Source organism: Stenella coeruleoalba (assembly GCF_951394435.1).
Source record: "Stenella coeruleoalba genome assembly, chromosome: 1".
NCBI classification, from domain to species: Eukaryota; Metazoa; Chordata; class Mammalia; order Artiodactyla; family Delphinidae; genus Stenella; species Stenella coeruleoalba.
In genome coordinates this window covers 14,680,418-14,694,546 of record NC_137169.1, presented here as the reverse complement: position 1 = coordinate 14,694,546, position 14,129 = coordinate 14,680,418, and the positions used below count along the sequence as shown (strand labels likewise).

Below are 14,129 nucleotides of genomic sequence, written 5' to 3'. Positions count from 1 at the left end.
CCGGAGCACAGGCTCCGCAACGGGAGAGGCCACAACAGTGAGAGGCCCGCGTACCACAAAAAAAAAAAAACAGTAGAGCCAGCAGTGTTTGCAGGTGCGGGGGTGGCGCAGATGAGCAGCTGGAAGGTGGGGTCGCTGCCTCTCCAGGTGAGGAAGGCTCTGGGAGGGACTGATTGGAGGCATTTTAAACTTCAGATGCCCATCGGGTGGACGTGGAGAGTCGGCTAGGCTGTGGGTAGTCTTGAGTTCCCGGAGGTCTGTGTGGAGATGGAGGTGCAGAGGTGGGCGTCCAGCTCCCAGGTGGTGAGACAAGCCCTGAGGCAGATCAGGCTCAGCCTTGGAGCGCCAGCCACCGTCCGGGTTGTGGGCATAGGGCCAGGTCTAGTTCACCAAGGGAGAGGTCCCTCAGGGTGCTAAGTGGGCTGACAGGCCAGGGAGCCCATGGCCAAAGGATGAGCAGCTTCACCAGGCATGGGGTTCAGGGGACACACCCTGGAAGAGGGGGGCCTGGAGCTGAGTCTTGCTTCTTCAACATCGTCGTCGTATTTTTGTTCCACCTGAAAATTTGGGCTTGCTGTGTGAGGCAGCTGTTGCCCAGCAGCCTGTGGAAGGCTGGAATCATTTCCAGTCCATGCCCAGGCCAGGCTTTCCCAGGATGTGGTACCTCCAGGTCGCCCTGCTGGCTCCCACCTGCATTCCTGGGGCTCCGTAGGGGGCCTGGGGGTCTTCAGCTGAAGAGGAGTCCCGGGTGTCAGGGCACAGGGCTTTCCTTTTTTTTCTCTTCTCGGTATAAAACTTCAAGGTCTTCTGAGTTTCTCCACACATTTCTGTCCTGTGTCTGATCGTTTGCTTAAATAAGATCCTTATGGTGTGACGGTTTGCCAGCAGCACTGTTTGAAACCTGTTAGCTGAAACAAAAAGCATTCTCTGAGGGAAATGAAAGGCCTGACTTTTGAAATCTAAGCGTTCCTGTCCATCTGTCTTTTTTCAAATGGCCTCCATTTAAGCTCTTAAAATGTGTTCTGAGTGCCCCTTCCACTCAGGATATTCTGGGTAATGTTATGATCTTTCCCCCAGCTACAATTACCCCGGCTCCAGGACTAACGGCTTGAAACGCTGTCATCTGTGAGCAGGGAGAGATGTGTCTTGAAAATTCCAGACCCCCAGTCTTCAAGAGAGATCGGCTCTTATGTCTAATCAGGTCGCCTTTAAATGAAAGCCAGTAGGGGTGGGACTTCCAGGCCCCCAGGACAGCAATGGCCGTGTAACCGTGGAAACGGAAGTTAGAGACCTCAGAGTGTGCTGAGGAGAGTCTTGGGGACTTGAGGAGCCGCAGGGCAGGTGGGGAGTTTAGATTCTCCCGCTCAGATTCCTCTGCACTCCCCTCGGTGAGTGGAGGTGAGGTACCAAGCGTAGTTTACAAATAAACAGTGGTGGTGACAGCACTCTGCAACCTCATCTTTGTCTCTGGATCTGGTAAGAGGTCCTCGTTGATTTTCTTTTTTTTCCTTTCTTTTTTTTTTTAAAAATGCTTAGGTGTCCCTCAGCAGAGAAAGCAGAAAGTTGCCCCACCTCTGTTGGTTTGGAGGAGCACCTGCAGGGGTGCCGCGTGTCCTTTCCTCCCCACCCCGCGCCAGAAGGCTTCCGCCCATGAGCTGTGTGTTGGGTGCCGGGGTGCTGTTGGTTTGGAGGAGCACCTGCAGGGGTGCCGTGTGTCCTTTCCTCCCCACCCCGCGCCGGAAGGCTTCCGCCCACCAGCTGTGTGTTGGGTGCCGGGGTGCGAGGGCAGACTGCACACGCTTCTGCCTGGAGCGCTCTCGTTGTCAAGGGTGGGGATGTGACCGCTGCAGGAACCGACATCTGTGTGGGAGTGAGGGGACAGGCGGGGGCAGTGGTTACTTCTGCTTTGTGTCGGGTGTGAGATCATTCACTCATTCCTCTGCCTTTTTTTTTCTCATGAGCATGTGGTTGAGCACCAGGCAGTGTTCCAGGTGCTGAGCAAACAGTGGAGAGCAAGACAGACACAACTCTTTCCCTCTGGGAGCTAAGGTTCTAAAGTTGACCGTCTAAATGAATTCAAGTTCAGTAAAATTTAAAATTCGGTTCCTCAGTCACACAAGTACTCCAGAGCCATGTGAAGCTAGTGGCTACCGTTTGGGACAGCGCAGATACAGAACATTTCTGTTGTCGGGGAAAGTTCTGTCGGGCAGCACTGTTGTGAGGGCTGAACACAGCGATGATGGACGTGTCAGCCCTGCCCAGGGAGGGAGAGGCCTCGGGGAGCGTGAGGGGGTGCCCGGCGTCGGCTTCTCGCCTCCTTTTCGAGCCAGGTGGGGTCCTGGCTTGTCCAACAGCCCTTTGTTTGCTGTGGCCTGTGCGCAACACAGTGTGACCACAAGAGCTGGCTGCTGGTCACGGGGCAGTGGGGAGCGTTTCAGCCCATTGCTGCACAGTCTCTCCCGACACTGGTGAGTGAGGTCAGGGGCTGGTGTGCAAAGGAGGGTTTCCAAGCACCTCCTGCTTTGAGGTGGCCTGAGCAGCTGCTGCATGAGGCCCTTTTGGGACACCAAGCACAGCAACTCTTCCCCCGCTTACGTTTGTGGACCAGCAGCCAAGAAAGCTGGGACCCCTGCCTGAGGGTGGCTGGGAGAAGAGGTCGCCCAGCTGACTTGACATGGTCTGCTAAGGTAGGTGCCAGGCATCAGTTACCACGAAGAAAGATGTTTGTGCACAGAACTAGGTAAAGCTGGGCTTCGGGAGGCAGTGAGGCCTTTCTTCCCTTACCAACAATCCTAAATCAGAAGGTTCTTTTCAGTCCTCAGTGATGTGAAGTGGTGTCGTCGGGGGGGAGACGGGAGAGGCAGCGGGGTTTCTTACCGTGGACGTGTCAAGGTGTTTGTGCCCCAGAACGTGAAGGACTTTGCCCGAATTCCATGTTGTCCTCTCCTCCTTTCTTTTACCCTCTCACCTTGGTTTTTTTTTTGGCCGTGTTGGGCCTTTGTTGCTGCGCGCGGGCTTTCTCTAGTTGCAGCGAGAGGGGGCTGCTCTTCGTTGCGGTGCGCGGGCTTCTCATTGCGGCGGCTTCTCTTGTTCCAGAGCACGGACTCTAGGCACACGGGCTCAGTAGTCGTGGCACGCGGGCTCAGTAGTTGTGGCGAGTGGGCTTAGTTGCTCTGCGGCATGTGGGATCTTCCCGGACCAGGGCTCGAACCCGTGTCCCCTGCATTGGCAGGCGGATTCTTAACCACTGAGCCACCAGGCAGGCCCCCCACACCCCTCACCTTTTTAATTCTCTTTCTTTGAACCCCCAGCTCTGTGAACTCCACCTGCGGGAATTAATGAGTGGCTATTTCCCTTATAACCCCCCTTCCAGCACTCTCTGTGATTAAATGCTTTCCTGATGTGGCAAAACACATTTTAAAAAATGCAGCAAGACTTTGGACTGGAAAAAGTGAGGCTGGTTCTCATTACTTCACAGTCTTCTTTGTGTGCACAGCCCTTGGAGGCTGGAAGGCCGTCCTCTGTTCACGGGGAGAACTCTGTCCCTCAGGTTTTCTTACGTGTGGTCAGCCTTTCCCCATGGGGCTGGCTCTCTTGTTGCTTCCATAACTGACAGCTCTCTTCTTAATCCTTAATCGTGTAAGAAGATCTTTGAGGAGTAGGAGTTTCTCCAGAGCTGCCAGCAGGCCAGGGAGGAGAGAGGGGCCTCTATTGATCAAAACAGTGGTGAGAACAAAGGAAAATTTTTAAAAGGATGAGAAAGAAGTCCCATTTGTTGAGCACTTACTATATGCCCGTCTCTAATTTAGGCACTTGATGTATCAATATTTTTCTCCTGTGCTCCTCAAAGCAGCCCTGTGGGTAAATAGTAGCCTCAGTTTGCACATAAGGAAAGGGAGGCTCAGAGAAGTCAAGACACCTGTTGGAAATGCACAGCTGGTGAGAGTTGGAGCCTGGGGTTCATACCCAGGTCAGATGGAATCTAAGCCGTTGCTCTGCAAACCTTGAGAAAGCCGTGTCTATGCCCAGGGCCTGTGGATAATGGCTTTTCCTCTGACATTTCAGAAGCTGGGGCTTGGGCCGATGGCTCACTGGAATGATTCATGTGATCTCCTTCTCCTTCTCCCCTCCAGGTCACCGTGGAGTAACAAGTATGACCCCCCTTTGGAAGATGGGGCCATGCCTTCTGCTCGGCTGAGGAAGCTGGAGGTGGAAGCCAACAATGCCTTTGACCAGTACCGAGACCTGTGAGTTACGGACTCCCTTTGCCCCGCCGCTCTTTCGATAGGTAGTTCATAGATGAAACGCGAGGCCAGGTCGTCTCCCTTAGACCTGCCACCTGGCTGGCCTAAACAGTAGAAGTTCTGAGCTCCCGCAGCAGGGCGCTGGGCCCGAGCGTGGTCATCGGGCCAGTCGTGAGAGGCTGCAGCTACCTTGCCCGGGCAGTACTCTGCATCGTGCCTCTCAGGAACAGCCAGTGCCATTGGGACAGCACCTCCCTTGTGCAAGACTCAGTGCCAGATATTTCATACACGTCATCTTAAATCCTTAAATCCTCACAAATGTGGTCACTGTTTTAGTCCCTATTTCCCAGATGAAGAAATCAAAGTTCAGAAAGATTAAGGTGTTTGTCCAAAAGGCAAGAGGCAGAGTGAGGAATCAAACCCGGCTCCGTCTGTCTCCAAAGGCCCCTCTGGTTTTCACTGCACTGCCTGCCCTGACTCTGTTCTCACCTGGAGCTCAGGGCACCTGCTTCCAGACCAGTCACCAGGGCGGGAGGAGTCGAGGTCCTTAAACAGTGGGCCTTGGGCAACCACCTCTGAGCCAGCATTTTGCTGACTCCCGAGTTTTGGGGGCCTCAGCCTGCACTTTGGGAAGTGTTTTCGCTGCACCTGCTTTCTGCTTCCATCCAGTCCCTCCACACCACCAGAAAGGGTGACCACTTAATTAATCCGCCTTGCAAGGAAAGGCTCCAAAGCAGGTTATCCTCTGAAGCGTTTTTTCTTAATCTGTAGAATCTCATTTTTAATTCAATTCTGTATTGAAAATGTAACAACACTGGAATACATGCAATGCTACCTCAGTACAGATTCAGTCATTTGGGGAGGGCGTGGCATACACTCTGCAAAGGGCCAGATAGTAAACATTTTAGGCTTTACAGGCTACACAGTCTCTATCCCTTTTTCTTTCTTTTTTATGTATATTTTATCCTTTAAAAATGTAAAACCGTCTTCTTGAGGCTTGAGGTAGGTGGGAATTGGCCTTCGGTCTACAGGGTGCCCTCCCTGACCTGACCTAGGATATAGGCAAGAAAATGGAAATGAGAGAAACGAAGCATCTGAACGGCGGAAACCACTGTCTGAAAGCTGGTGTTGTTACACTTCAAGAAGGAGTTTCAGGTCTCCATCTTGCAGACAGTTGGCGTGGTTTTCCAGTTTTTAGCAGATTTGATGTAACGCATATAAAAAAGAATTTACTTTACAAGCTGGTCTGGGAGGAAAAGTGACACTTTTCAGTCTGACACACGGACAGACAAAAAGACCCACAACACACAAGCAGAAGCTCTGAGGAAACCATGAACAAATGGCCCTGAACATTTCGGTAGCTCCCGAACGGCACTGTGTGACCCAGCTTTATCTGGGGTGTCTGTCATGTACCAGTATTGTATATACGTTATCTTTAATCCTTTCAAGAACCTCTGGGGGAGATGATTTTCCCTTTTTTATATACAGATGAGGAGATTGAGGTTCCCAGGGGCTAAATGACTCACCACAGGACACAGAGGCGAAGAGCTAGGACTTGAGTCCATATTTGCCTGAAGTTTCCACAACTTATTGATTTTCACCATTAGAGTGAATTCACTGATTAAAGCGTTCTTATGTCTAGAAATGTGCCCTGTGGTAGAATAGCTCCTCTTCCAGTGATGCTGAGAGATGTCCTCGTTGCTGTCACCTCTGGTTTATTTGTAGTTGGTCTTACCTGGCCATTTGGCAAGAAGCCTATCCAGCTGCTAAATAAGAATTCCCAAGTGGAATCAGCTTCATGGGGTCATGATAATATTGATAATAAGAGAGCAGTGGTAGTAACAGCAGTTACCAGCCAGTGGCTGGGCGAGCACAGTGTTCACTGCCTCTCAGTCTCATTTGATCTTCACATCAGCCTGTGCAAGAGGATTGTCCCCATTTTACAAATGAGTTGACAGGTTTAGGGAGGTGAAGTCACTTGCCCAACTTCACACAGCCAGTAACGTATTTCGCATGTTATGGTCCAGTATGAAACCGTCCTTATCCAACTCCAGAGCCCAACAGTTATCCCTCTACCTGACTGACGTTTGAGTGTTTGCTTGCCAAGCCCTGGGGCACTGGCCTTGAATATGGAGGGCCACGTCCCTGTCTGTGCGGTGCGTCCACTGTGGGAGGACGAACAATAGAGTGACGCCCGGGCCGGAAAGGAGTGGTCTGGGCAGAGGGCTGCCTGTGCCAGCGGCTCCAAGGATCAGCACGAGGCTGGTTCTGATTTCTTAGAGGCTAAACATTTGGGCTGTGATTTCCCGAATAAAGCAATGCAGACGTGTTGGTGCCCTGTGCTGCCGTTTGGGCCCAGGCCCGGGGAAGAGGCTGGTGTCGTCTCTGACTCCTTTCTCCCTCCTGTCTCGCTGGTTCACGTGTATAATGACACGTGGTCAGTCTTAGACGTGTGCCTTCTGTGGGGTCTTGACTGGCCTAACATCGTGAGCCTTTCCCCATCACCATTAAAAAGTTTTCACTGTGATCCCCCCAATCCTTACAGCAACTCTGTAGGGTAAGTGGGAGTTACCTCATTTAACAGACGATGAAACCGATGCTGAGAGAAGTCCTCCAGTGGTTAATCCGCTAGGAAACGGCAGGAGCTGGGCTCGTACCCTCGGTCTGAGTCTCTGCGCCGCCTCCTGAGAAGGCTTCCCTGCCTGGGCGAGCGTCCACTTTGAAGGTGGCGTTAAGCCTTAATGACCCGTATTTCTCTGGGGCTGTGCATGGGCCTGCACTCTCCTGTAAAGGTGAGCGGGGCTGCGGGGGCTTGGGGAGGGGGTGAAAGGACAGCTTCCTCCACCCAGTGGCGGATCTAACAGGACAAGCCAGCCCCGGAGGTTCTGGGATGGTCTGTGGAGGTGGAATCCTGGCCCAGAGAATGCCATCTGTCCCCAGCAGCATCAGTGTGCTTTTCCGTGGGGGAGGAGAGAGTACAAGGCCTGCGGGTGGCGCCCACAGAGGAGGGCAGGAGGCCCTTCATGCCCTTGTATGTGAGGGGAGGCCCGGTTCTCGCTGTCTCAGCAACCTCAGGCCACCGGGCTGGCTAGAGCTGTCATTGGGCAACCAGAGTCAGCAGTTTCAAAGCACCCTGAGTTATCAGTGTCCTGAGGACGCCCTCTCCTGAGGCCTTACGTGAGGACGAATGCAAGTCTCCTTTTTCTTTCTTTCCTTCCTTTCCCTTCCTCCTTCCCTGCCCCCTCCCTCCCAGTACCTTGCTCACCTCTGGAAGTCCCCGTCGTCAGAGTGCCCTGTGACTTGTTAGTGGCCATGTCAGTGACCTGGGCAGGGCCAGAGCCTGAGCTCTTCCCCCTGTGGTTCTGGAGCAGACGGAGATGAGCGAGGGGCTCGGAGGCCTTGAGCAGCACAGGCCAGTGGTCGCTCCAGGTTTTCTAGGGACCTGGACCAGATCGTTCCAAGGGAGGCAGGGGCAGTAGGTCATGCCTTCCTCTTTATGCTTCATCCCTGCCCCTCCGCAGTCTAGACCTCTTCCTGCAGGAAGGAAGACTCCTTTGCTGTCACCCAGTGAAGGAAGCCACAGCGCTCCTCCGTGGATTCTTCCACCTGCCTGCCTTTCACGTGGACACGTGGACGCAGGCAGCAGTTCCTCTGAGGGGAGGCTCCCCGACACTGCCTCACGTCTGCTGGCTCTGGTTGCCGAGTTGCTGCCTGAGCAGCCGGCAGGATGGCCCATGTCCTGGGCTTGCCGAGGGGTGCCGGAGCCTCGGGCAGACCCAGCCCTGCCAGAAGGAAGAGAGGGTGATTGGAAGGACGCCGCCAGGAGAGGACGGGCACACCATCGCTCCCAGGAGGGCTGGATGCGGATGGCTGCCGCTCCAGGGTGCCCTGCTCCAAAGTGGGGCTTGGCCTGTGCCCCCCGGGGGCTGAGCAGGCCCATCCCCTGTACTAGGCCCGACTTTAACTCCTCCTGACCCCCCGGTGTTTGTGAATGCTGGGGCCCTGCTGGATTGCAGAGTTACGACTGAGTTTGGCTTGTGCTCCGGCCTCTCGACCAGTCCCCACCTCAAATGACTGAAAGCTGCCAGACTCTGGCCCTCGGGCTTAGAATTAGAACCCCTTGTTGCGGGAGCAGCTGTGCTGTAAGGAGCCTTCGGGGGCTCCTTGTTCCGCGACTCCTAGCAGGAAGGACCCTCGCCCTACACTGGGAAGGCCGCGCTGAACTCAGCTCACAGAGATTTGTTGACTTCTGAAGGGCTGCAGGTTTGACAGAAGAAAAATGGGGAAGTCCCTGGCAGTCCAGTGGTTAGGTCTCTGCGCTCTCACTGCTGAGGGCCAGGCTTCAACCCCCTGGTTGGGGAACTAAAATCTCACAAGCTGTGTGGCACAGGGAAAAAAGGAAAAGAAAACAAACAAACAAAGAGGCCTAAGGTGCTCTTTCCTGCCACGTCCTCCTCCGGCGTGGACCTCTCCCCCTCCCCAACTGTTGGCTGTGCCTTAAGACTGAACCTGCGGCCACGGTAGTGAAGACGGCTTCCTGGTTCCGCTTCCTCCTGTGCTGGTCCTGGCCCGTCAACCTTTTTCTTCCTCCTGATGTTCTCCTTAACACGATGAGTGGAAGGAGACCTCGGGGAGCGTGGAGCCAGCTGAGATGTGATCCAGGCCGGGCGAAGGGGGCTTCTCTCTGCCGTGAGAGAGAAAAGCTTCTTCCCCAGCACCCCGAGGGAAAGCCTTGGCTTCTGTCCTCGGGCTCTGGACTTTGATCCCTGGGGCTGTAAAGGTTTTGACTTCGTAGGGAATTGGGATGTGGAACTGGTGTGGTCCGAGTGAGGGGCCAGGCCAGGGACACACTGACGAACAGGCCCTCTGGCTTGCAGCTCCGGTGGGGATGTGGCCCCCTCTCTCCTGCCTGTGCACAGCATTTCTCCATATAGCTTAAAAGTGCCGGCAGTTGGGAGCACAGCTCCTTTCCCAGGTGGGCACGTGGCGCGCAGGGGCCCAGGGAGGTGGGCTGTGCGTTCTGCATGATTCCTTTGAAGCCCCCCAGTTCTGGCTTCCCCCCGCTCCTCCCAGGTCCCTGCCACGTTCCCACCATCCCACCCTCCCGTCCCTCCCACATTTACTGATTTCCTTCTTTGCCGTCACCAGTGACAGAAAGGGATTGTGGTGGTAACTTTTCCCCAAGAGAATAACTGTTAAGCAACCATTGATAGCACAGCTCTGATCTTAGATTTAAAATAGTCCATTTGCCGAAAATGCTCAGGAGATGACAGGCAGGTTTTGCTGGAGTGCTGGCGCTGGGGGAAGTCCTGATCAACTCTCCAGTCATCTGGAACGTCATCACTTCTCTCCCCGCAAGCCCTCCCACCTTGGTCGCCGACATCCAGGCTACTCTCATTCTCTGCCAAGCCCCAGGATGGTTTCCTGGCTCTAATTCATGGGCTGGCTCAGTTAGCCCCTGGGGAAGAGGGAGAGGTCGCAGAAAGGGCCTCCTCTCGGGTGGCTGGCTCACAGGGTCACTGCTGTCTTGGCAGAGTTGTCTCTGCCTTCTCAGGCCTTAAGCCTGGGGTAGCTCGTCGGTCACAGAACCTCATCACGTGACCTAAGTGAGCCATCTTTCTTGGGAGAGACTTAGTAGAGGGTCAGCACTTGCAGCTGCCAGAGAAACATCTTATTTGTGGTGTGAGCCACCAGTTGGCTGCCACGAACCCCACGATCAGTGCTTTGCGTTTTCAGGTTCCCAGAGAAGATGGGAAACCTTCCCCACTCTGGCTTTCACCCTGGGTCCTCTGTCGGCCCAGGTTCTGTTGAGACCAGATGTTCTGACCGAAGGGGCTGGCACTGCTTTCTTTCAGAGATGATTGCTCCCATCTGTGCCAGGCATCTTGCCCCGCGCTCTGCGGTCCTTGGCTCTTGGCTTGCAGCAGATAATACCTTCAAACATGCGGTTGCAATTTATTGGCCTTATAAGTTAATTTTAGTGGGTGTGCAATTGATTGAAATCAAAGCTTAACGAAGGCCAGAGTCTAGGGGGTGGGGGAGCGGGGCGGGAAGGCATTTTGTGTTCTTCCTTTGCTTCGGGTCTGAGATAATCTTCAAAAGCCTTAATTAGGTTTCCTAATCAGCCCTTCTTGTCTGGAAGACGTTTACAGAGTGAAACAAGGCTGGCGTCCCTGTGGCAGCCCCAGAGCCTGCGAGCCTCTCCGGCAGCGGCCGGGCGCTGGCAGATGGGCCTTCCCGCGGCTCCCCGCCTCCTCTCCCCCGCTGGGACCGGGTCACAGTTGTGGCTGCTTCCGCTCCTTCCTTCCCTTCTCTGCGCCTCTGTCACGTGACGTTTGAGCGACACCAGCCCAGCGAAGGCAGGGCATCCGTGTTCCTGTGCGGAGAAAGTTTGTTGCCTTGGTTTCTTGGGTCCTTGAAACTCCATGTTCCCAGCTGCCGTCTCAGACCTCTCACCCTGGGCTCCCCGGGGCTGCCCCTTCCTGGGATGTGAGCATTGGGCCTGGAGAGTTTCAGTGTTTCAGTCCTGATGGGAATCGTAGGTGGCAGCGGGAGGCTTTCTGATGAAATGGAGGTAGCAGAAGTATGGGAAGCAGCTAACTGGTGGTCGGTGGGGACACCTGGCAGCAGGCACAGACACCTCCCAGCAGAAGTCACTGTGTCCGCATCAGGCTGCAGAGTGGGGGAGGGCCTGGGCTTTGAAAGAGACTTGGCCTTGATTCGCTGGTCTGCCCTTACTCACTGACTTGGGGCGAGTGGTCCGCTTTCTGGCCTCTGTTTCCTTATCTGTCAGCAAGGTGCCACTGCCCATCTTGGCGGGTGGGGGGTGGGGGTGGGTGAGGGCAGTCAGTGAGGCGCTGTTCCCAAGGCTCACCTTGCACTCATGGTGTCCACTCACATCTTCGAGTGTGACAGAATTATCCTCGCCTTGCAGCAGTGACCTGTGTGGCTGTGTTTTTATTGTGGCTGGGAGGTGGTTTCGGTGCAGACATGGCGAGGCAGCAGGCCGCGTTAGGAGGCTTCGGGTCCTGGTGGGGCTTTGCCATAGACCGCAGCAAGACCTTGAGTAAATCTGTTTCAGAAATGGAGTGAAGTAGCTCCCGTCTGCGGTGACGGGAGAGAGTACTTAGGATGGAGCCACAGATACTTCCCGAGAGCCTGCCGTGCTCTGAGCACTGCAGGTGCCATGGGGGTGGGTCAGGCAGGCCCCTTGGGCCCAGCAGGGGTGAGGAGGTACACAGGGGAAGAAGTGAACAAACGAACGAAGGACTCACACCCTTTGGTAAGTGCTGAGAAGGACCAAAAACTGGGCGCTGCATCTATAGCAGTGGCCGGGGAGGGGCCGTGGGGTGACTGGAGCGGGCGTCCCTGTCGCAGAGGAGCATCACCAGAGCAGGCCTGGCTGGCATCTGGGACCTTGGGTCTGGGAGGTTTTGTTCCATTCCCTGATGGGAGCAGTCATGACGTGGAAACTCGCGCAAACGCTATGGTTTGTGCAGAACTGCAGCCTCCGTGCTGGAGCCTGGAGCTGCGGTGTGTGCCAGGCAGAGGAGCTCAGCAGTAAGAGCCCTGGGCACCGAGGCTCGGGGCGGGGTGGGGGGGGGCTCCCCGGGGACAGCACTTCACACGCCGTCCCGGCCCGTCGTCGCTGGGGAATTAGGCGCACCTCGTGTGACTCCGCGGGGCGGGGTGGGGGCAGCCTTGGAAGCCTGGACCCGGTTCCCTCCCTCGGCGGCTGTGCCCTGTCTCCTTGGAATAACTCCCGGCTGCGAGCACGACTCTTCTGAGTCCTATGAGTCCTCCTAGCAAATCGTGGTAGCTCGGGTGGTCGTGGGGAGCCATGCTCAGCCGTGTGACCTGGTGGGGAGGGGCTCACTGGTGTGGCCAGGGCACAGGGGCCATGCGGAGAGGTGCTCGGGCCCTCGTCCGGCACAGGCCTGGGGTGTAGTCCTCAGCACCCGGGGCAGGGTCTGGAGGGTCCCGGGATGCGTGGGACAGCTCTGGCTGTGCGTCCTGAGAGATCCCTCCAGAAGTTGTTTGGGGGCTGGGGTGCGAGACCCTGACCCGGACTCCTCTTACTCTGGCTGCTCGGTCCTCACCGCTCCCCCGCTAGTCTGGCTGAGCGACACCTGTGGGTTGAGGTTACCCTGTGTTTCCCACCACCAGAAACAGCCAGGCCCAGTTACCTTTGGTCTCCAGAGTCAGAACCCAGCCGGGAGATGGGTGGAAGCACTGAGCAGAGTAAGCGTGAGGTGATGGAATCGTTCAGGAAAGTTCTGGGGCAGGTGAGACCTGGCCATCGGCCTGGCTGCCTGCCCCTTCACACAGGTCTGGGTGGCCCCCGCCGCGTGAACCTTTTCCCCCTTGCCCGGAGGTGGAGGGCCTCTCCCGGGTCTGAAGGTCCCCGAGGGACCCCGCCACAGTGCCGCTTGCTACACATCCTGCGCCCCAGGGACCACGTGGTAAAGGTGGGGAAGTCATGCCTGGCTCTCAGCTTGTCGGCAGCATAATTAGTGTTTGGGTTTCCACCTACATTATCTGTATCTTCCATGCATTTGGAGGGCCTCTGGGAACCCGCCCTGCCTGCTGTGGGCCTCCGGCTGCCAGTCGGGCCGGTGTGAGAGTGCTGGAGGCAGCTAAGGGGGAAGCCAAGGTCGCCTCAGCTGCGCTGTTTTGATGGAGTGGGAGACGCGTGGAGAGACGCCCTGTCTGCTTTGGGGTGAGTTGGGTCGAGTCGCTTCCTGCTCTCGTGGTGTAAGTTTCAGCTGCTCTGAGCCCTGCTCTGAAGCAGGGGCGTTTCCTGCGGTTCCCAGAGCCCGTGCACGCAGGGTCCAGACAGGCCACTCGTTGCCCCCCAGCCTGGAGGCCAGTGATGGTGCGTCCACGTGGGTCCCCTTCGCCAGGCTCCTGAGGCCGTGCCCAGGGTCTGCTTGCCTTGGCACGCGCTGTCTGCTTTTCATCTGCTGGAAGAAAGTTAAATGGAAAACAGGAGCATGCAGAAGACAAGCTCATTTACAAACATGATCCCCGACTCAGCATCAAGGACTCTGGTTCCTGCAGGATTCCTGGGTTCTGTCACCGCACGGCAGCCAGTCACGCTTCGGGTTATGTGGCTGCACGTGTTGGGGTGAAGCGAGGACCGGCTTCCTCCGGTGGCGGTGCTCCCTGGTGCTGCCGGGCACCCTGTGCTGCCAGGGAAGCTGCTTCGTGCGAGTATCGAGGGTGGGTGGTCTTCCAGCCGTTCAGCCAGCAGGCCTCTGCTGCCACCTTGAAGTGGAGGGCCCTCCTTCCAGAACTCCCAGTGCAGGGTTCTCGGTGTTGCTCAGACTCCTGGCCACTTGGTGTACCCCTTCCTTCCTTCCCTGACTTTCTCCTGCACTTGAGGCAGCATTGTTTACAGCAGCGTGTGTTTGTGTTTGTGTGTGTGGTATGTGTGTGTGAGAGTGAGAGAGAGAGAATTTACCTAAGTCCAGCCCCACAGGCTAAACCAGGGCCATGAGAACAGGACGTGGCTCTGGGGCAGCCAGCTCCCCAGTTCTCAGCTGTGTGACTTGGGTGCATTCCTTTCGCTCTCTGGGTTTCCACCATCTTAACTGTAGAATAATGTATGCAAAGCCCCTGACACAGAATGGGTTCTCAAAAACGGCAGCTCTTGGGTGATGGTGATGGCAACTCCAGAAGGCCTTGACCGTCCACATCCTCCCGGGTGGGCAATGTGTTCACGGGTAGCCCGGAGAGGCAGAGGATGCTCACGGGTGGCATGCAGTGCGGACGGTGTGGTCAGGTGCCAGGCCAGCTCGGCGGCCCCTGCAGCAGAACCATTGTTTCCAGAGAGGCCTTCATTATTCCTCTTTAAGTAAAAAAATAAAAACCTCGTAAAGCGAG

The 14,129-nt window shown here is 55.9% G+C and overlaps 1 protein-coding gene across 2 annotated transcripts in view; it reads left to right on the top strand.

Moving 5' to 3' along the window:
- Positions 1-14,129, top strand: part of CAPZB (capping actin protein of muscle Z-line subunit beta) — a 136,585-nt gene that overhangs the window by 97,029 nt on the left and 25,427 nt on the right. For both annotated transcript variants that reach the window (XM_079933471.1, XM_079933472.1), the window contains exon 4: positions 4,134-4,247. In XM_079933471.1, the coding sequence (XP_079789597.1) occupies positions 4,134-4,247 (114 nt within the window). The remainder of the gene's footprint in view (positions 1-4,133; positions 4,248-14,129) is intronic.